Source organism: Mustela lutreola, chromosome 13, assembly GCF_030435805.1.
Source record: "Mustela lutreola isolate mMusLut2 chromosome 13, mMusLut2.pri, whole genome shotgun sequence".
NCBI lineage: Eukaryota > Metazoa > Chordata > Mammalia > Carnivora > Mustelidae > Mustela > Mustela lutreola.
This window is the reverse complement of record NC_081302.1, coordinates 55,032,878-55,055,098: the sequence shown is the minus strand read 5'-3', so window position 1 is coordinate 55,055,098 and position 22,221 is coordinate 55,032,878. Positions and strand designations below refer to the sequence as shown.

Below are 22,221 nucleotides of genomic sequence, written 5' to 3'. Positions count from 1 at the left end.
AGAAATTATACTCCAAATTTTTAAAGAAAAAAATACCTATATGTATATAAAAAATAAGCTTAAATATAATGAAGTGATAAAATATGACTCTGACAATGAAAATTTAAGATTCTTAAAAAGGCATTGATAAAATAGTTAAAAAAAACATTAAAAGAGGAAAAGTTAAAAAATAGAAGAAGAAAAAATAAAATGAAAAAAAAAATTAACTTTGAAAGACTAAAGGATCATGGAGAAAAAGCCATGAATTCTATGTATTGCTTTCCCCTAACTCTGGAGTTCCACAGTTCTCATTGGGGAACTTGGTCTTGGCTAGATGTTCTTGCTGGTCTTCTGGGGGAGGAGCCTGCTGCAGTGATTCTCAAATGTCTTTGCCCGGGACGGAATGGTACCACCCTTGCCAGGGGCCAGGCTAAGTAATCTGCTTGGGTTCACTCTTGGGAGCTTCTGTTCCCTGAATGCTTTCCATAGAGCTTTAGAGGACAGGAATGAAGATGGCAAACTCCCAATCTCCGGCCCAGAGGGCTGAGAGCTCTGGGACCCACTCCTCAGTGAGCCCTCAGAGAAAAGCAGTCAATCCCTCCCCTCTCCCTGGTCTCCAGCCACACTCCATGCTCACCTGGCCTGTGACTGAGCATTTCTGTCTCTGGTGCCTGGCCCCATTCGAAGCCTCCAAACCCAGCATATTCCTGCCTCCAGAGGAGGAAGGGGAGTTTCCCTGGATCTGCCACTTGTGGGGTCCCTGCTTGAAGAGTCATGGTCCAGCTGTGCCTCAGATCACGGTTTAAGGTAAACCGGAGCTGAGAACTCACTCTTCAGCTCTGTCTCTGCAGCCAGCTTCCCTGCTCTTCTACCTGGCAGCTCTGCCACACTCAGACACCCCCAATCTTTTTGTGACCCTGTGGGTCCTGAGACCACACTGTCTCTGCAAAGGTTCCACCCCCACTTAGCTTTTGGAGCAACCTCCCTCCGTGCAGCAGACTTCTAAAAAGTTCTCATTCTGTGTTGTGCTGCTCTACCTTTTGCTGGGAGATGGCCCCTACCTCCAGGGTCTATCTTCCCATCGCTTCAGATTTACTTCTCCTCACGTCCTACCTTCTGGAAAGTGGTCGATTTTCTGTTCCTAGAATTGCTGCTCTTCTTCTAGTCTCCTGTTGAGTTTGTAGGTGTTTAGAATGGTTTGATAACTATCTAGCTGAACTCCTGGGACCTAATGATACTTCAGTCTCCTACTTTTCTGCCATCTTGTCTCCTCCTCCTTTCTGGTCCATATGACCACTAAATCCAAAATAAGTACACGGCATCTGTACCGAGTTGGCTACCTTTTTCTGAAAGGAAGTTACACATCAAGCATAAGGGCAAAGAACAGGCACGGAATCTTGGAGCAGGAAAACACTGCCGATACCATGTGCTTCAAATCTCACTTTTTACAAATGGAAATAATGACACAGGGGTACACAGCAAGTCAGTAGCAATTAGAACCAGTCATCTGTGTCCAGACCCATCGTTTTCCCCACTATTCCAGGCCATCATTTAAGGTCATTCCTTCATCTGTCAGCCACAGAGCACCTGCTATGGCTTAGTCACTGGCTCATCAAGAAAAGTGTGAAAGGCATCTCCATTCTCTTTCCTCCCCTGGCCAAAGCTGCAGTCTTATAAGGAATAGCCTGACAGTTATTGCAGACTGTCATGTCACTTGAGTGATTGCTTTTGGTACTTTGAAAAAATGTAGGTAAAGTCTATTGAAGTAGCTAATTAGAGCATCTTGACTATGGTCTACAGGGACCCAGATTTCACACAGTGTGATGTTTGATAGTAGGGCTTCAGAGCAAACAGCAAAGCAAGGCTGTGGAACCAGGAAAGCAGAGAAGGAATAGGGGCCTTATGGTGTGGTGCTGGCAGAATAGGAGGTGACACAGAGAATCTGAACCATGGGGATCTTGACAACTGTCCCACTCACCTTGGAATAGTAGCCATAGAGGCCCCCAGTCACTCGGTGGAGGTATCCCTATTTGGTGTGGAGTGGGGATGTCTACTCAGGATGGTACTCAGTGAAGTAGTCAGCTACTGGCTGTGCTTACATAGAGCTCTTCCAAATGTCATCTGTATGTCACTGGCCTCTGTTTCTTTTAAATAATAAGAATAGCAGTAGACAAACACAGCCACAAACATTTAGAAAAATAGAAAATAAGCACAATTTGAACACCATCACAGTTATCACTTCTGCATGCATGTTTTCATAGAATTACAGTCAAGATCTTGTACAGAGTTCTTGCAGTGATTCCGTACCCCAAGGTATTCAGTGTGCACCTGACCGGTATCCAGTCAACCTGAGAATAATACAAGTCAATCATGATGATAAAAATGATAAAAATGTATCTTCCTCAAAGTTGGCAGTTTTCAAAAGCATGATCTCATATAGAACATTTGGCCTTCACAACAACCTTGACTTCTTATCATGTTTTACATAAGAGGAAGCTGAGTTGAGCCTAAAGTAACATAAATAATGGTGACAGAATGAGAACACAGGTCCCTTCGGCCACACTGCCTCACTGGCTAGGGAACAGTGACTTCCCTAAAGGAGTTGGTGGTGTTACTGAAGAAACAAACACAGATGAATCAGTTCTACCCAACTGTGTAAATGATCAAGTGCCTCATAAGTGACATAGGAGATGTGTGACGATAGGGAAAACTTGAAAACAGCCTGCAAGAAAGGCCTCTGAGAGATATGGGACTTGGATATAATGTGTGGACAATGTGAGCTGGAAGTGGTAAAGAAAAGGGACGAGGCTGTCTAAGAACATATCTGGACGTAATGGATACAGGAAATAAGCTGTTTTGATAGGATTGAGCCTGAAATGCCAGGCTTGATCTGGCTTTTTTCCACAGGTTACCAGAAAGTATCCAAGGTTTAAATTGGAGATTAACAAAATGAAAGTGGCATTTTAGAAAACTGGTCTGATAATCTCATGTAAGGTGGATTGGAAGAGGAAAAGCCCAGAGGAGGAGACTAAGTAGGAGGTTCTCCCAGTGGTCAAAGCAAGAAACTAACAGAACTGTATCACAGTGCCAGTAGTGGAAATGGGGAGTGCCAGGGGTGGAAATCGAAGCCATGGCTCCCAAGGGCCATGGGAAACATTTCACAGAGACTCGATAGGACTCAGATCTAGAGAGGCCTTAGATGCCCTTAGGGAGCAGAAAAGAATAAATCAAAATAAGATGGATATTTCAAGCCCTTATAAGTAGAAAAAGGATGGTACTACTAATAGAAATGAGAAAGTCAGAAGAGGCTGTAGCCTGACAGGTGAGATTAATTAGATTTTAGAGACTTTTTAAAGAACCACATTAGGCAGGACCTGGGTTCAGACATTTTTTTTTTTTTTTTTTTTTAATGAGCAAATTTTCTTAGATGAAGCTTTACATGGAAGTCCTGTATCTAAAACAGAAAAAAAGCAGTAAATGAGTGGGAATTCTAAAGACCTGCTCTTTGAACTTTCCACATCACCTGTGTAGAGCTGATAGGGCCTCACGGAACATTATCGAGATGACTGGCTCCACCTAGCACCCTCCTTTGTAGACAAGTGAACTAAGGCTTCAAGAGGTTGAGTAACTTGCCCACGGTCAAGCAGTTGTTAGTTGAGGGGTCAAAGCCAACACTCAAGTATGGGGTATGTCTTGTGCCACCTCGTGGTCATTTCTCACCCTGAACTCAAACTGGGCAGAGGTTAAGTTCAAGTAGACAAGCCCAGTGGTCAGCTGATGATAAGGAACGAAGGCAGAGAGCTAAGCATGATGATAGTTGAACCCGTGAGAATGAAACATCTCTGGTAAAAGGCAATAGAGAAGAGTGGTTGGTGAGTGAACTCTGGCAAGTACCAAAGTTGGAGTATAAGAGGAAGAACAAAGTAACCTTCTCCATGTGTCCTGGGCCAGCAGAGGGAATTAAAAAGCCAGTGAAAACTAAACAAAATTTGGGAGGAAAAATCCCAGGACCTTTTATGTAACAGGAGCAAATGAGACAGATGATTTAGGAGGGGCTGATGTCAATAATGTCAAATATCACACATGGTAAGAGACTGAGAAAACACAGTCTCTGAAAATCTTTCAAAGGACAGTTAATGGGGTGACTGATGAGAAAGCTGGGCTTTGAGATGTGAAAGCAGTAGACACGGGGCATATACTACATATTCATGCAGCTTTGTAGTTGACAGGCAATAGCACTAAAGTTACTGAGGTCACGAGAATAATGAAGTGAAAGGAATAACAGGAGTCGAAGCTAGGGAAGCCATGTTCTTGGTTCTTAGGGGCTTGGTGGATGGAAAGAAACAAAAATAAAACAACAAAGACAATTCTAGGTCAGTATATTTCTGATAAAGAGCTTTTCTATGGAAATGGATCAATTGGTCATTGCTCAAAGTAACTGATAAGGACTCTTGGGAAATTTCTGCCTTCAGGTAGCTGACTCTTAAGAAGTCTTTGAAAAAGTCTGTGATATCTAGTTTCCAGTTATTGAAAACCTCTTCTTCCAGCTCTTTAATGATTCCTTCTAAGTTCACAGAAATTAGAGTTAAAAAGTGGACTGAGAAAAGATTTGTTAGATAATCCTGTTCATCCTCTTGCCAAGTGCAGAATTGTTACCTATCAAGCATTTTCTAGCCTGGAGTGCCTTTTACTGTATCAAGTGAACGGTGTTCCCACCACTTCCCTTAGATTATTATTTCATAATCCTATTGATCTCACTGTGAAGATACTTTTGATCCTCATCCTAATGTTCCTTCCTTCTGTACACTTGATACACCATTAGCAGCTTGTCCTTAATAACGTCCTCGCAATCCCATCTCCTCTTATCCACAGCCAGTTTGCAATATCCAGGCAACTAAAGCACCTTCTCCAGAACATCTGGAAGACACACAGTTCTTCAGGGCATCATCAGGGTAAAGGATTTTAACATGATAAAAGATAAAGAGTCTTCAGAATTTTATGTTTCTTTCTTTTTTAAGATTATATTTCTTTGAGAGAGAGAGAGCATGAGAGGGGAGAGGGTCAGAGGGACAGGCAGACTCCCCGTGGAGCTGGGAGCCCCATATGGGACTTGATCCCAGAACTCTGGGATCATGACCTGAGCTGAAGGCAGTTGCTTAACCACCTGAGCCACCCAGGTGCCCTGAATTTTATGTTTCTAATGATAAAACTTTCCCATTCTGATAAAGTTTCTTCCACTTTCCAGAGATTTGGGATGAGAAGGATTAATAAGGGCAGTGATGTTTTAAAGAAAGGGGCAAAGCCTTTGTTACTTCATTACTTATGACCAGTGTCTCAGTGAAAAAGTGTCCCAGATTACTCAATAGAGAAGTTGGAATATCCTGGGTAGGGAATGTGAAATTTATAAGCTAAGACATAAACTTCATGTTTTGTCCATAATTAAGAGATGAAGCATACACTGGTTATATCCTCTGATATACTTGAAATCATATTCTTGAAATGTGCTGTCTTAGTGCTTAATATTATGGTCAATTTGTCACTAGTATAATAGGTTGTTCTCAGAGAAAGTCTTGGCCAGTATCCACTTGAGGTTTTATCGTGTGCTGCCAAACAGCCATCCCAGTTCACCAGATTTATCCTCATGGATCTTCCAAGCTCATCATTCCCAGAGGTGCCCAGATGGAAACACATGCAATGGGTTATGTGACACGAGAGGAATACTGAGCTTGGGGAATCCACTTCTTTTATAGAAAATAGTAAGCAAGTCTTTCTTTGTCCCAGAAGGAGACATCAGGGTTGCTGGCTGTAAACACAAACCTGAGAAATGGCCCATAAAAAGAGCTGTCAGGCCTTGCTTCTAAGTTCAAAAACCACTATATCCCATTTTCTCCAAAATATCTTGACAAGATGTCACAGAAAACTAAAATTCAGCATTTTCAGAACTGGATGCATCGTCTCTCACACTTGCCTCTTTCTCTGTTTTCCTATTCACCAGGGCACTTACTCATCCCCAGCACTGACCTCATCCCCCAGCTCACCAGCTGTTTTCTCAGTTCCGCCTCCTAAATGTCTCCTATGCTTGCACTCTGCACACCACCGACCTGGTTTGGAGCCCTTATCATGAAAAATAATAGACTGTTTGCAGGAGACTCCAACCTGGCATCCCTGCCTCCAGTTTCATGTGCTCCTAATGTGCAGAGTCACTCACAGAACTCCTGCGCTTAGCACTTTCCAGTACTTGAGCTTTCCAGATAAAACCCAAACTCCTCTTCATGATCTACCTACTTCTCCAGCTTCAGCTACTGACATTTCCTCTGAGTTTTCTTACAGACCTTTCAGAAAAGAGCTGCCTGTTGACCCCAGGGTAAGCACATACCTTTTGCCATTCTGGACTCCATGTCCTTAACAAGTTAGCATTACTTGGCATACAGTAGGCATGTAATATATGTATATATTATATATGTATAGATAGATACTTATCCAGTGGCTGAAAAGAAAAACAGTCTTAGCTGAAATGAAATGCCACAAAAGTCTGGCTTGGGAAATGAGTTAGTTCCACATTCTCTCTGTATTCCCCTCCCCTTAACCAGTCATAAGGATGGATCTCTTGTGACAAATATTGCATAATTTCAATTTGTAGGCACCAAGTGAAAACACGGAAAGAGGGAATCGGTGTTACATATATACTACTTCGGTTTTTGTTTTAATTAATTAGTATTTTATCTCACTTTTTAAAATTTTAATTCCAGTGTTAGATCAGTTTCAGGTGTGCAGTATAGTGATTCAGCACTTCCATACATCACCCAGTGCTCATTGCTCCTTAATCCCCATCACCTATTTCCCATCCCACCACCACTCTCCTCTGTTACCATCACTTTGTTCTCTACATTAAGAGTCTGTTTCTGAGTTCGTCTGTGTCTCTTCCCTTTGTTCATTTGTTTTGCTTCCTGAATTCCACATATGAATGAAATTATATGGTGTTTGTCTTTGTCTGACTTATTTTGCTTAGTATTATACTATCTAGCTTCATCCATGTTGCAGCAAATGGCAAAATTTCATTTTTTATGGCTGAATAATATTCTATTATATATGTGTGTATGTGTATGTTCCAGTTTTTACCCATTCATCTCGTGATGGACACCTGGGCAGCTTCTATATCTTGACTAATATAAATAATACTGCAATAAACAGGGGGTTTCATGTATCCCTTTGAATTAGTGTTTTTCTGTTTTGGGGGTAAATACCCAGTAGCACGATTATTGGATCATAGGGTAGTTCCTTTTTACTTTTGAGAACGCTCCATACTGTTTGCAACAGTGCCCATACCAAGTTGCCTTCAGACCAACAGTGAAGAGGGCTCCTTTTTCCTCACATCCTCACCAATACTTGTTGCTTCTTGTGTTTTTTATTTTAGCCATTCTGATAGGTGTGAGGTAATATCTCAGTGTACTTTTGATTTGCATTTCCATCATGATCAGTGATGTTGAGCGACTTAACATGTCCTTACTGGCCCTCTTCAAGTTTTCCTTGGAGTAATATCTGTTTATTGCTTCTGCCCATTTTTAATTGGATTATTTGGGTTTTTTGGTGTTGACTCTATGAGTTCTTTATATATTTTGGATACTGACCTTTTATCAGATATGTCATTGGCAAATATCTTCTCCCATTCAATAGGTTGCCTTTTGTTGTTGTTTTTGTTTTGTTGTTTTCTTCACTATGCAGAAGCTTTTTATTTTGATAAAATACCAATAGTTTACTTTTAGTTTATTTTTCTTTTTGTTTCCCTTGCCTCGGGAGACCTATCTAGAAAAATGTTACAGCTGATGCCAGAGCAATTAGTGTCTGTTCTCTCTTCTAGGATTTTTAGGGCATCAGATCTCAGGTCTTTAATCCATTTTGAGTTTATTTTTGTGCATGGTATAAGAAAGTTGTCTGGTTCCATTCTTTTGCATGTAGCTCTTCTGTTTTCCCAACACCATTTGTTGAAGAGACTGTCTTTTTCCCATTGGATATTGTTTCTTGCTTTGTCAAAGATTAACTGACCATATAACTGTGAGTTTAGTTCTGGGCTCTCTATTCTGTTTCCTTAATCTATATGTCTATTTTTGTGCTGGTACCACACTGCTTTGATTACTACAGCTTTGCAGTACTGTTAAAATCTGGGATTGTGATACCTCAAGTTGCTATCACTATTCAGGGTCTTTTTGTGGTCCCATACAAATTTTAAGATTCTTTGCTCTAGTGAAAAATACTATTGCTACTTGATAGAGATCGAATTAAGTCTGTTGATTGCTTTGTGTAGTATGGACATTTTAATAATATTTTATTCCAACCCATGGGATGTCTTTCCATCTACATCATCTCAATTACTTTCATACTTTTCAGATTACAGGTCTTTCACCTTCTTGGTTAAATTTATTCCTAGGTATTTTATTATTTTTGGCACAACTGTAAATGGGACTGTTCTCTCAATTTCTCTTTCTGCTGCTTCATTATTTGTGTATAGAAATGCAAGGTATATATACTGATTTTGTATCTTACAGTTTTACTTATTTCATTTATCACTTTGCTGGTAGGTTTGTTTTTTAGTTTTTAGGATTTCCTATATAAAGTACTATGTTATCTGCAAGTCCTTACCCATTTGGATGTCTTTTATTTCTCTTTCTCACGTGATCACTGTGGCTAGGACTTCCCAGTACTATGCTTAATAAAAGTAGTGAGAGCAGATACTCTTTTCTTGTTCCTGATCTTATGGGGAAAGCTCTCAGTTTTTTTACCATTGAGTATGGTGTTAGCTATGGGTTTTTCATATATGGCCTTTATTACAGTGGGGTATGTTTCCTCTGAACTTACTGTGTTGAAGGCTTTTATCATGAATGGATGTTGGACTTTGTCAAGTGCTTTTTTGCATCTATTGAAGATGGTAATATTTTTATCCTTTCTCTGATTATCATATTGGTTGATTTGAGGATATTGAAGCACCTTGTATCCCAGGAATAAATCCACTAGATCACGGTGAATGCTTTTCCCCCTGCCATGGTGAAGTGTCGGGGACTGCCTCCGGCCAGGAAAGTCCCCGCCATTACAAAAAGGTGCTTGGCTCACTGAGAGCAAAATACGCTGCAAGTATACAATGAACTTTCTGGTGAAGCCCGCCTAAAGGAGGACATAGTTATTGGCTGTATCAAATTTAATCAGCATAGTAACAGGACTCTCATTGGCTCTCCCCATTGCTTGACCCCTTATTGGTCACCCTGCTGTATATAAGCTAAGGAAGTTGATTAAATAAAGGGAAATGAAGCATTAACACCATACCAGGCTCATTGTCGTCCTTGCGGTCCTAGTGGGCCGAGGGCGACAGTGAAGGATTTTTTTTTTAATGTATTACTGGATTTGCTTTGCTAACCTTTTGTTGAGGATTTTTGCATCTATGTTCATCAGGAATAATGGCCTGTAGTTCTCTTTTTTTTGTAGTGTCTTTTTTTGGGTTTAATATCAGGGTAATTCTGCCCTCCTAGAATGAATTTGAAAGCTCTCCATCCTCCTCTGTTTTCTGGAAATAGTTTGATAAGAATAGGTATTAACTCTTTAAATATTTGGTAGAATTCATCTGTGGAGCTGTCTGCTTCTAGACTTTTGTCTCTTTGCCTTCTAAATCTGGATTTGTTTCCTTCCTAAGATTTGAGAAGTTTTCAGCTATTATTTCTTCATATAACTTTTCTACCCACTTTTCTTTCTTTTCGTCTTCTGGGATCCATATACTGCAAATGTTATTATGCTTGATGGTGTTGCTGGGTTCCATAAGTCCGTTTTCATTTGCTTTTTTTCTCTCTCTCCTGTTCAACTTGATTGCTTTTTATTACGCTGTCCTTCAGGTTGCTGATCCATTCTTCTGCTTCTTGTGTACTATTTTATAGTTTTGTTTTTTGGTTTTTTGTTTTTTTTTCTTAAGATGGGGAGAGGGGGGTACCTGGGTGGCTCAGTGGGTTAAAGCCTCTAACTTTGGCTCAGGTCGTGATTCCAGGTTTCTGGGATCAAGCCCCACATCGGGCTCTCTGCTCAGCAGGGCGCCTGCTTCCCTTCCTCACTCCCTGCCTGCCTCTCTGCCTACTTGTGATCTCTGTCAATAAATAAAATCTTAAAAAAAAAAAAAAGTGGGGGAGAGGGAGAGTAGTGGGGAGGGGCAGAGGGAGAAGGAGTGCAAATCTTAAGCAAGCTCCACACCCAGCATGGACTCCAACATGGGGCTCGGTCTCACAACCCTAAGATCATGACCTGACCTGAAATCAAGATTCAGATGCTTAACCGACTGAGCCACCCAGGCACTGCCCATCTAGTGTATTTTTAATTTCAGTTATTGAGTTATTCATCTCTGATTGGTTCTTTATGTTTTGTCTCTTTCTTAAGGGTCTCACTGAAGTCTTCCACTCTTTTCTTCAGTCCAATGAATATATTTATGACCTTTACTTTAAATTCTTTATGGGGCACGTTACTTATCTCTGTTTCATTGAGCTCTCTTGCTGTGGTTTTGTTCTTTCATTTAGGGCATATTGCTCTGCCTCATTTTGTCTCTCTGTGTCTGTTTTGTGTGTTAGAAATGTCAGCTACATCTACTCCTCTTGAAAGTAGTGGCCTTATGAAGATGTCTTGTAGTGCCTTGAAGTGCAGTGGCCCCTCTTTACCAGAACGTGGAGCTTCAGGGGTGTCTCCTATGTGTGTTGTGTGTGCTTTGCTGTTGTGCCTGAGCCGCATTATGCCTCAGTCCAGTCACCTTCAATGGCTGTCTTTGACTGTTGTGAACAGGGTTTGGTCCCTCTGTTGTTAGTGGGCCAGTCTGGACCTGTCCTGAACTTGAGTTGTCAGACAAGGCATTTGCTAGAGAGGCAGTAGCACCAAACTGCAGGATGCTCTTCCTTACAAGCTTTCACTGGTGGGCGGGGCTCATACCGGGATCTCATAATAAATCTCAAACCAGATATCTGCCCCCAGCCCACTGCTACCTGTAGCTGGACTGCTGTGTGTAGTTATCTTCCTCTGTCCCCTGGGCAGGAGTCCCTTTGGTGTGGTGCAGGCCCATCGGGAGTGCTTGTGGCACTGCCAGGCTTGTGGCATGCTTTGAATGGGCTCTGACCGAGGTCATATTGTAAGGGGCATGTCTGCAGGATAATTCAGGGGTGGAGCATGGGGTGTGAGCAAGTGCATGTGTGTACTGTGGGAAGGGACCTGGACCTGCTCTATAAAAACCCTGCTTCAGGGCTGAGACCTTATTAGCAGAAACAGCAGGGGCAAGGAAAGCCACATTAACTAGGTATGCTCGAGTCTGCTTGTGGAAGGAGACCTGGAGCAGAGGCCTGGCTAGAAGGGGCATGTCCACAGGAGAACAAGGGGTGGGATGCCCTGTTGGCAAGCTAGGTGGAGAGTCTGGCACACTACTGGTCTCCACAGGTGTCTGTGTACTGGGAAGCAGGGGGAAGGCAGTAGTACTTTCCAGCTCTTGTATTGCTGGAGGAGTCTCCCAGTGATCCCTGCCCCTCCAGCACATGCTCTGAGACTAGTGAACAGTCTCCCTCTCATATACCCCAGGCATCTTCCAGACTGCTGCTGCTTCTGCACTCTGTGTCTGCAGGGCTGTTTTTGTGTTGCCTCTTCTAGGGCATGGACTCCGTTTCCTCTCACTTTCCTGGCTCTCCCAGAGAGGAGCCTGTAGACTTTTAAAGTTCTAGGTGTTAAGTCCTTCTGATTGTAAGAACTCATGAAATTTCTTGCCCCTCTGGTTTCCAAAGCCATGTTACAGGGATTGATCTTTCCTGTGCAAGTTCCCTGTGCCTGGATGCCTAGTTTAATCGTCTTTTTCTCTCCTCTGTCCACACCCACAATGTCCCTCCATCCTCCTGCATACAGTATCATGGGTCCATTTTGCTCCCCATAATGTCTCTGTCTTTCCTAGCCTCTTCAATGTGGTAACCTCTCCACATTTAGCTGTGGAGAGTCTGTTTGCCATTCTTCAGGTTATCTTTCAGGTCATTTATACTGATGTTATCTAGTTGTCCAATGGGACACAGTGAGGCTAGGGTTCTCCTACTCCACCATCTTCCCCGGAGGTCCCTCTATTTTTAATTTTTTGAGGAATCTCTGTACTGTTTTCCACTGTGACTAACCAATTTACATTCCTACTGATGGTTCATGAGGGTTCCTTTTTGCCACATCCTCACCAACACTTGTTGCTTGTGTTTTTGATTCTAGCCTTTCTCACAAATGTGAGGTGATAACTCGCTGCTGTTTTGATTCACATCTCCCTGATGATGAGTGATGCTGAGGATCTTTTCTTCTGTATACTGGCCATTTGTAGATCTTCTGAAAGCCATCCATTTGGGTACTCTGCCCATTTTTAAACAGGATTGTTTGGAGGGTTTTTGGTGTAGAGTTGTGTAAGTTCTTTACATATGTGGGATATTAAGCCTTTATTGAGTATCATTTGCAAGTATCTTCTCCCATTCAGTAAGTTGCTTTTGTTTTGTTGATGGTTTCCTTCACGGTGCAAAAGCTTTTTATTTTGATGTAATCCCAATATTTTATTTTTGCCTTTGTTTCACTTGCTGTAGGAGACCTATCTATAAAAATGTTGTTAACACTGAGAAATTACTGCCAGTCTTTTCTTCTAGGATTTTTACATTTTAGATTTCAGATCTCACATTTAGGTATTTAGTTCATTGTGAGTTTATTTTTGTGTGTGGTGTTAGAAAGTAGTCCAGTTTTCCCAAATCATTTATTGAAGAGACTATTTTCTTCACTGTGTATTCATGCCTCCACTGTCACAGATTAATTTACCATATAAGTTTGGGTTTATTTGGGAGCTCTCTACAATTTTGAAAACTACAGGTTTGTTGTATATCCTGAAATGTGGAATTATAAAATCTCTGGCTTTTTCTTTTTTAGGACTTCTTTGGCTATCCAAGATCTTCTGTGGTTCCACACACATTTAATGAGTATTTGTTCTAGTTTTGTGAAAAATGCTATTGATATTCTGATGGAGGTTGCACTGAATATGCAGAGTACGCTGGGTTTTATGAACATTTAAAAAATATTTTCCTAAATCATGAACATGGAATATATTTCCATTTGTTTTTATCTTTAGTTTCTTCCATCAATGTTCTATAGTTTTCAGAGTATAGGTATTTCACCTCCTTGATTGAGTTTATTCCTAGGTATTTTATTCTTTTTGGCACAATTATAAATGGAGTTTTCTTAATTTCCCCTTTTGCAACTTCATTACTAATGTATAGAAATGCTATTGATTCCTGGTTATTACTTTTGTATCCTCTCACTTTACTGAATTTATTACTTCTGGTAGTGTTTGGTGGAGTCTTTAGGATTTTCTATGTATAGTAGTATGTCATCTGCAAATAGTGACAGTTTAACTTCTTATTCACAAATATGATGCCCATTTCTTTTTCTTCACTGACTGCTATGCCTAGGACTATGATGAATAAAAGTGGTGAAAGTGGACATCCTTTTCTTGCTCCTGATCTTACAGGGAAAAAACTCTTTTGTTTTTCCCCCCCATTTAGTATAATGTTAGCTATAGGCTTTTTTCTTTTCTTTTTTTTTTGTTGTTGTTAAGCTTTATTTAATTTGAGAGAGAAGCAAGGAGAGGGAAAGAGGAGGAGAAGCTCAGGCAGCCACCCCACTGAGCAAAGAGCCTGACTCGGGGCTGTATCTCATGAGTCAGACACTTAACCAACTGAGCTACCCAGATGCCCCAGAGATGGGTTTTTCATATACGCCCTTTGTTATGTTGAGGTATGTTCCTTCTAAACCCACTTTGTTGAGAATTTTTATCACGAATGGGTGCTGAATTTTGTCAAATGCTTTTTTCCATCTACTAAGATGATCCTATAATTTTATTTTTTGTTTTGTTGATGTGGTTGATTGATTTGTGAATATTGAAACATTCTTGCATCCCCAAAGTAAACCCCACTTGATTGTCACGAATGCTTCTTTTAATGTATTGTTGAATGTGTTTTGCTAATACTTTGTTGAGGATTTTGTATCTATGTCCACCAAGGATACTGGCCCGTAGCCTTCTTTTCTTGTGGTGTCTGTCTGGTTTGGATACCAGGGCAATGCTGACCTCATAGAATACATTTGGAAGCTTTCCTTTCTATTTTTGTGGAATAGTTTGAGGAGAATATGTATTAACTCTTATTTAAATATTTGGTAGAATTCATCTGTGAATCCATCTGCTCCTAGACCTCTTGTTTTGGTAGTTTCTTGACTCCCAATTCAATTTTTGTTACTAGTAATCAGTCTGTTCACATTTTCTATTTCTTATTGATTGGTTCTTGAAAGACTATTATTTTGTTTCTAGAAATTATCCATTTTTTTCTAGGTTGTCCAATTTATTGGCATATAATTTTCCATAGTATTCTCTTAATCACCTTTTTATATCTGTGGTGTCAGGTCTGTCTCATCATATTTCATTTATTTGGGTCCTACTCTTTTTTTTTCTTGATGAGTCCGACTAAGGGTTTATCTTTTTAAAAAAGCCAGCTCTTGGTTTCATTCATTCATTCATTCTAGTCTCTATGTTATTTATTTCTGCCCTGATCTTAACCTCACCTTGGGCTTTGTTCTTCCTTTTTCTAATTTCTTGAGATGTAAGGTTAGATTGTTTATTTGAGCTTTTTCCGGTTTCTTGAGGCCAGCCTATATATGATGTTTACCTTTTAGAACTGTTTTCATTGCATTCCAAAGATTTTGGACTACTGTGTATTCATTTTCATTTGTCTTCATGTAATTTTTTATTTCTTCTTTGATTGCTTTGCTGACCCATTATTGTTTAGTATCATGTTGTTTAGCTTCCCTATGTTTGTTTTTTCCTAGTGTTTTTCTTGTGATTTATTCCCAATTTCATACCAATGTGGTCAGAAAAGATACATAGTATGATTTTAATCTTAAATTTGTTGAGACTTAATGACCTAACATACAATCTATTTTGGAGAATGGTTGCATGTGCACTTGAATGCGTATGGGGCTCCTGGGTACCTCAGTAGGTTAAGCATCTGTCTTTGGCTCAGGTCATGATCCCAGAGTCCAGGGATTGAGCCCTGCATCAGACTCCCTGCTTACTGGGGAGTCTGGTTCCCCCTCTCGCTCGGCCCCTCCCCCCATTCATAGGTGAGCATGTGTGCTCTCTCAAATTTTTTTTTCTTTTTTTTAAGAAAAAAATATGTATTCTCTTGTTCAGGGGTAAATATTTTGTATATAACTGTTATGTCCATCTGGTCTTATGTGCTATTCAGAGACACTGGTCTTTATTGATTTTTCTGCCTAGATAATCTATCCATTGATGTGAGTAGAATGTTAAAGTCCCCCACTACTATTGTATTACCATCAGTTTCTCTTTATGTTCACTAACATTTGCTTAATATATTTAAGTGCTCCTGTGTTAGGTGTGTAGATATTTACAACTGTTATATCCTCTTGTTGCATGGATCCCTTTATCATTATGGAATGCCCTTATCCCTTGTTAAAGTCTTTGTTTTAAAGGCTATTGTCTAAGTATTGCTGCCTCATTTTTTTGGTGGTTTTTTTTTTTTTTTTTTTTTTGCTTTGATTTGCATGGTAAATGTTTTTCCATCCCCTTCACTTTAACTCTATATGTCTTCAGGTCTGAGGTGAGTCTTTTGTAGGCAGCGTATAGATGGTCTTGATTTTTTACCCATTGTGCAACACAATGCTTTCTTATTGGAGCATTTAGGTCATTTACATTTAAAGTAATTGACAGATGTTTACTTATTGCTACTTTGTTATTTGTTTTCCAGTTGTTTTCTAGCTCTTCTCTGTTTCTCCTCTTGTTCTCCTTTGTGATTGATGAGTTTATAGTGTTATGCTTGGATTCTTTTTTTTTGTGTGTGTGTGTATCTATTACAGGTTTTGGATTTGTGGTTACCAAGAAGTTGAAATAAACATTCTAAGTAAATAACAGTCTATTTTAATCTGATCATTTAAGTTCAGACACATTCTTTAAAAAATTTTTTTGATCCCTTCTCTTCTCTTTTTACTTCCTTCTCCATATTTTATTTATATCCTGTTGTATTTTATATCTTTTTATTCATATTTTATTACATCTTATCTGATCATTTCTTTTCCACTTAAAGAAGTCCCTTTAACATTTCCAGTGAGGCTTACTTAGTGGTGATAAACTCCTCTATCTTTTGTTTGTCTGGGAAACTCTCTCTCCTTCAAATCTGAATCCTAACCTTGCCAGCTAGAATATTTTATGTTGTAGCCTTTTTCCTTTCGGCGCTTTGAATATATCATGCCACTTCATTCTGGCCTGCAAAATGTCTGCTGAAAGAAAATCAGCCGATAATCTTACAGGTTTTCCTTTGTAGATAACTTTTTGCTTCTCTCTTGCTTTTAAAATTCTCTTTACCTTTGATATTTTAATTATGTATCATGGTGTGGACCTCGAGTTCATCTTATGTGAAATATTGTATGGTTCTTGGACCTGGATGTCTGTTTCCTTCCCCAGGTTAGGAAAGTTTTCAGCTATTATTTCTTCAACTAAGTTTTCTACCCCTTTTTCTCTCCCTTCTGCAGAGACCCCTATAATGCAAATGTTTGTTTGCTAGATTGTGAGATTCCCTTAACCTATGGGTTTTTAAATTCTTTCCTCCTTTGCTGTTCAGTTTGTTTGCTTTCCTTTACACTGTCTTCCAGATCACTGATATTTTTCTGCATCCAATAATCTGTTGATTCCCTCTACTGTGTTTTTTAGTTATTGTGTTCAATTCTGATTCTTTTTTATATTTTCAATCTCTTTATTGAAGGCCTCACTGAATTCTTCTACTCTTCTCTCCAGCCCAGTGAGCATTTTTATGTTCACCACTTTAAAATCTTTATCAAGCATATTGCTTATCTCTCTTTCACTTAGGTCTTGTCCTATTCTTTATTTTGGAGCATATTCCTCCATTTCCCTATTTTCCTTAATTTCCTGTGTTTATTTCTATGGATTAGTGAAGCAGTTACTTCTTCTTAATTTGAAGGAATCATCTTGTATGGTCATCCTCTGGGTAGACTGTGTGTGCTTGGTGACCTTTGCTGGTTAGCTTGAGCTGTGACTGGCATGGGCTCTGGGTTCCAGTGCTTTCCACGTATCCTGTCTGGATAGCTAGCTGAAGTGGATGCAGGCCAGGGTGTCCTGGGATATTATGCACTGAGGGCACCGTGGCAAGATAGCTGAAGCTGAAATGGGTAGTGCAAGCTATGGTGTCTTAAGACATTGTGTACAAGGCATGCCTTGGAAGGGTGGCTGGAGCTAAGGCAGTGTGCTTGCTAGGAGTTCTGAGTTGTCTACATAGAGAGTGCCCTGACAGGATAGCTGAAACTAAAGTGGGTGCAAGCCAGGGTGACCTGCAGCTCTTAGCACAGAGGGCACATTGGTAGGCTAGCTGAAGTGAATGTAAACTGGGATGTTTCAGGACTCTTGGAACAGAGGATGCATTGAAGGGGTAGATGGCGTTGAGGCAGGGTATAGGGCAGTAGGTTCTGGGGCATTATTGCAGGAAGCATCCTGGCAGGGCACTGAAAACTAAACTGGGCATGGAATGGTGTGGTCCCTGAGCTGTCTACACGAACTGTATCCTGGCAGGACAGCTGAAGCAGTTGCAAGCCAGTTTGTCCCAGGGCTCTCCACCTGGAGGGCAACCTGGCAGGACAGCTGTAGCTGAATTGGGTACAAGCTGTGGTGTCTTTGGGTACTCCGTGCAGGGGGGTCCATGGCTAGGGAACTGGAGCCAAGGCCAGTGTGGACAAGAGTGTTTTTGGGGTGCTCTGTACATAGGATAACTGGAACTGACACAGGCTTGGGCTGGGGGTTCCTGGTGTACTACATGCTGAGGGCAACCTGGCAGGGCAGTTGGATCTCAAGCAGATGTTAGCCAAAAGGTTCTGGAGCACTCTACACTGGAGGCACCCTAGCAAGGCATCTGAAGCCAAAGTGGTATAGGCCCCTTGAGTGTTCTGGGGTGCTTTCTGCCTGTGACCTTGGAATGAGCTAGAGCTGTAGTGCTAACCAAGGGCATTCCTTTGGCTGCCTTGGTGGGCCAGATGGTACTGGTGTGAGTCAGAGGTCTAGGGCTCACCAAGGCAGCAGGCCAGTAGGCCACCGGGACCGTGCATCATTCTGTGTTTTCAAGGTGTGTGCAAGGGGTAGTGAGTGTAGACTATGTTTATCAACCCCTCCCACCTGCAGAGCACCCCAGCAGCTACCCCTACCATTTGGCAGTTTTAGAGCTGGCATTCTAATAGGCCAGTTGATCTTTTAAACTATGGCTTTTTTTTTTTTTTTTCCTGTGCCCCACCATCTGAAGCTGGTGTTTGCCTAGGGAACCTGGGGCTTGCTGAGCTGGCCAAGCCAGCTATGGAGACTGGACCCTGATCTGGGCTATGCTTTTAAGGTTGGGGTGTAAACCGTCTTGTTCTCCAATCTCTCTGACTCAAAGTGTGTTTCCACAGCTTTTCCACCATTTGGTGGCATTCAAGGGCTGGCTCTTTTAGATACTAGTCACTCTCTTAAACCATGGCTTTTTTCTGTGCCCAATTCTAAGGAATTTCTTCTGGGTCTTCAGTATTTTCCCTCCCCAGTGCCATTCACAGCGTGGTGGTTGGGGGCTCCCTTCCTTACTCTTACTCATCTCTTTTGCCATTCTGTCTTTTGTCACCCAGAGGCTGTTCAGTCAGCCCTTAGTTCTTCTTCAGGAGGAATTCTTCTATAAATAGGTGTAACTTGGTGTGTTTTCTGGAGGAGGTGTGTTCAGAGTCAGTGTTGCCATCTTGGACCAGAACCTCATAGTCTGAGCTTCTGTACCATGCCTGTGACAGGCTTGGCCTCCAGGACACTTAGCCAATAGTAATGCTTTTGAGTGGCCACTGGTTGGTTCGCTCTTCCCATGATGTTGTGGACCCAGGTCTCCCAGTTTGCTGGGACACGCCTTGCGCTGTAAAGGAAATGACAGTTCCCTTTTTGCCAGCTCTTGACACCAGCTTATTACAGCATGCAAGCACCACCTGGAGCCTGGCTGGTCCACTTCATTAGGTCCTATACCACTTCTCAGAATAGTTCTTCTCCAGAAAGAGGTAAGAAAAGCAGCAACATATCTATGCTGGGCAGAACCCACAGTGGAACCCGAAGATGGAAGCATTCCCAAGCCTCACGTCTCTGTTAAGCCCAGGCCTAGTGGATGCTGCTGAAGCCTCGCAGGGGTGTGTCCACTCCAGAGTCACTGAAAGTGACCGTGCCAGGGAACACATTTGTGGGCAGCAGAGCGCTTGCTGCAAAATTCAATCTCAAAGATATTTCCTAGGACTCATCTCTTTCCATTCTCATTTACCCAAGCCTAAATCATCATCAGAGAATCAGTCAATGGTAGGCCGTATCTGGCTTCTTATAGAATTTGCTGGGATCTGCTCAACGTACTTGCCAGCTCTGAATATGAGACAAGTGCCTAATAAACCCTTTGAATGGTCTCGGTCTATTCTGTCCTTGCCATTTCCTGCTGGTTCTGTACGTCCTGCCTGCCTTCTGTGGTCCCTCTTCCTTACTAAACCTCGATCCTCAACTGTGTGATGACTCCAGGACACCACTCAATTTTGTCAATTAATGTGGGCTTACTGTCTGCTAAACTCTTCTCAGTAATTTCATTTGGCTCCAGTTATCATCCAGGCTGTGAACAGATCACCCCTTCTTGAGAGATTGTTTCCCTTCATCCCTTGGGTTCATTATTTCTTAAATAATACTATCACCCTCCTAGTAATATCTTTCCATCTCTTTCCTCCAGAACTCTTCTAAGCCCTTAAAACATATCCATATGGTATTTCATCACAGAGGGAATTCCTTTACCTTTCCTGAAACTCCTTTTCTGAGCTCATCTACATAAACCACTGAGTTTGTTTGGTTTTAAAGTTCTGGACTCTCTTTCTCCCGACGCTGGTTCTCAAGATCCCTTTTTGGAAGTATAAGAGCATCTTTCATCTCTAATGGTCTTTTATGTCTGGCTGGCTCCAGCCTTTCTGTGGACCATTCCTTAAACCCTTTCTGATTCCTATCCTCCTGGGCACATTTCCTGTTATCAGCTTCAGGCCTCACTGGTACCCTCTTAGCCAACCAGCATCCTCCTCTGATCTGTTACCACATCACGGTGATTCCCTGAATTCTTTACCTTACACCCACCTTTACCCCTTACTCTGTCTTCAGCAGTTAAATCTGACCTTTAGAGGAGCCTCCAAATTGCTCACCAAATATTGCCAATTGCAATTTCTTAGCAGAGACTTCTTTCCTGCAATTTCTAATTACCCCTGATTTATAAAGTACCAGCTCATAGGTTAAACACAGCTCATAGGTTAAACACAGCTCATGGAACTTTGGGACTGACATACACTGAAGTTTTTCTTTTTTCTTTTATTTGAATGCCTTCAGATGGGGTTTGTGCTACTCACATGCTCAACATGTTCCCAATAATTTTCTGTATTCTTCTATCTGTCCAACTTTACTGATTTGTATTAACTAGATCAATATCTGTAACCAGTTCTAGCCCTGGCAACACCTGCCAAACCTTCTGCCCAGACCTTCTAAGTTCTCTTTTATCCCTCCCTACGTTTAACCTCTAGCCTTGTGACATCATCTAATGGAGTATCCTTAACTCTTTGCTCAATATGCTCGTCTTTCTTGGAGACCTGTCTTTCAGTGAGAAACTTTCCTCCAAAACTCAACTACTCTAATGATTCTAACCCATATATGTATGTCTCTGGTCGTTACATTTGATTTTCTATTAAATCATTCTCCATTTTGAATCCTAATACAAAGTCTGGGAGAATAGGAGTTAATTTTTTTTCTGTTTCTAAATAAAAAAGACCATTGGAAGAACTAAAAATAGTGTTCTACATGTTATTGGTTTGTTGTACAATTCTTCATTTTTAGTTTCCAAAGAAAAGAATTTCTCAACCTTTGCTTTATCTACCTTTTCCAGTTGTGTATAAGGACATATATTTATTCAATGTAAACCCTTCTAATAACAATCCTATCTCACCTTCCCAATAGGCCCTATTTCCCCACACACTCGTACAAGTTACTAGCATAGTAATATAAATCAGTCTGTGCATGCTTTGGGGGAAGTTTTTTATATTTGAAATAAAAACATGTTAAAGTAGCTATAGTCAAACAGACTTTGCTGATGGAGTTTAATCAACACATTGGACAAAAACCTAAGATAATTTATGCCAAATTTGCCACTTTTGCATAGTCCACTTGATTTGCTGGAAGCAGTAACTAGGAACCTAAGTTTTAGTATTACTTTTCTGTTTTGGGGCACATAGATAAATTATTTATAAAAGTTGATGTTCAGTTATAAATGGAAGTGATGAACTTATTTATTGAGTTGAAAAGACCTGGTGGCTTTTATTGAAATGCACAAAATCTACATGCATGCCTATATGGTTTTTGTTTTTTAACCTCATAGGAAATCAATGTGTTGACAGTTGCATTGGTCAATCAAGACCGAGAGAACAATATAGAAAAAAGAAGCCAAGGCTTAAAATCAGAGAAAGAAGCTCTACTAATCGGTAAGGAAATTGTTTTCCTCATCCTTTGTCTTAAATAATATTAAACTAACTCACCTCCAACACATTAACAATTGAAAAAGCTTTGCCTTCTGGTCAGAGGTGAGATTAACTTTGTCAAGATAATATTACACTTACACTTCAAATTAGGGACATACAAATTAAGGGGTTTTGCTCTTCTGTAACCATGTATATTAGTTGGCTGTACAACATAGAACTGATTACAAGATGACCAATTATTTTGTATCTCACATGTTAACAAACCTAAATTCCAAAATTTGGAAGGCCAGGTTGCATCCAATCCAAAAGTTGCAAATCAAGCCAGATCCCCAGAATCAAAAGAGGCTGCATCCTGAGGTCAGCCCTATAATGCTGATGGTACAGGGACATCTGGACTACCACCAATAGGCTAATCCACGCTTCCCTGCCCACATCTGGATCCATTTAACCAAGATAAATAAAATGAGCTGGCCACTAAGGAAGGGGAAGGAAGGGAAAATTTTACTGTTATTAGCCCCACAAAATACATCTAGGTGGTGGTTGTTGGTTTTTTTTGGTCTGGACCAGAGACAAAGCTCTGACTGATCCCTTTTTGAGAGCCTCATGAGCACACAGATCCAG

At 40.8% G+C, this 22,221-nt stretch overlaps 1 protein-coding gene across 13 annotated transcripts in view; it reads left to right on the top strand.

Annotated features, from left to right (window-relative positions):
• The window catches only part of ENOX1 (ecto-NOX disulfide-thiol exchanger 1), a 572,082-nt gene that overhangs the window by 526,321 nt on the left and 23,540 nt on the right, over positions 1-22,221 (top strand). For all 13 annotated transcript variants that reach the window (XM_059144563.1, XM_059144567.1, XM_059144559.1 and 10 more), the window contains one exon: positions 21,501-21,603. In XM_059144563.1, the coding sequence (XP_059000546.1) occupies positions 21,501-21,603 (103 nt within the window). The remainder of the gene's footprint in view (positions 1-21,500; positions 21,604-22,221) is intronic.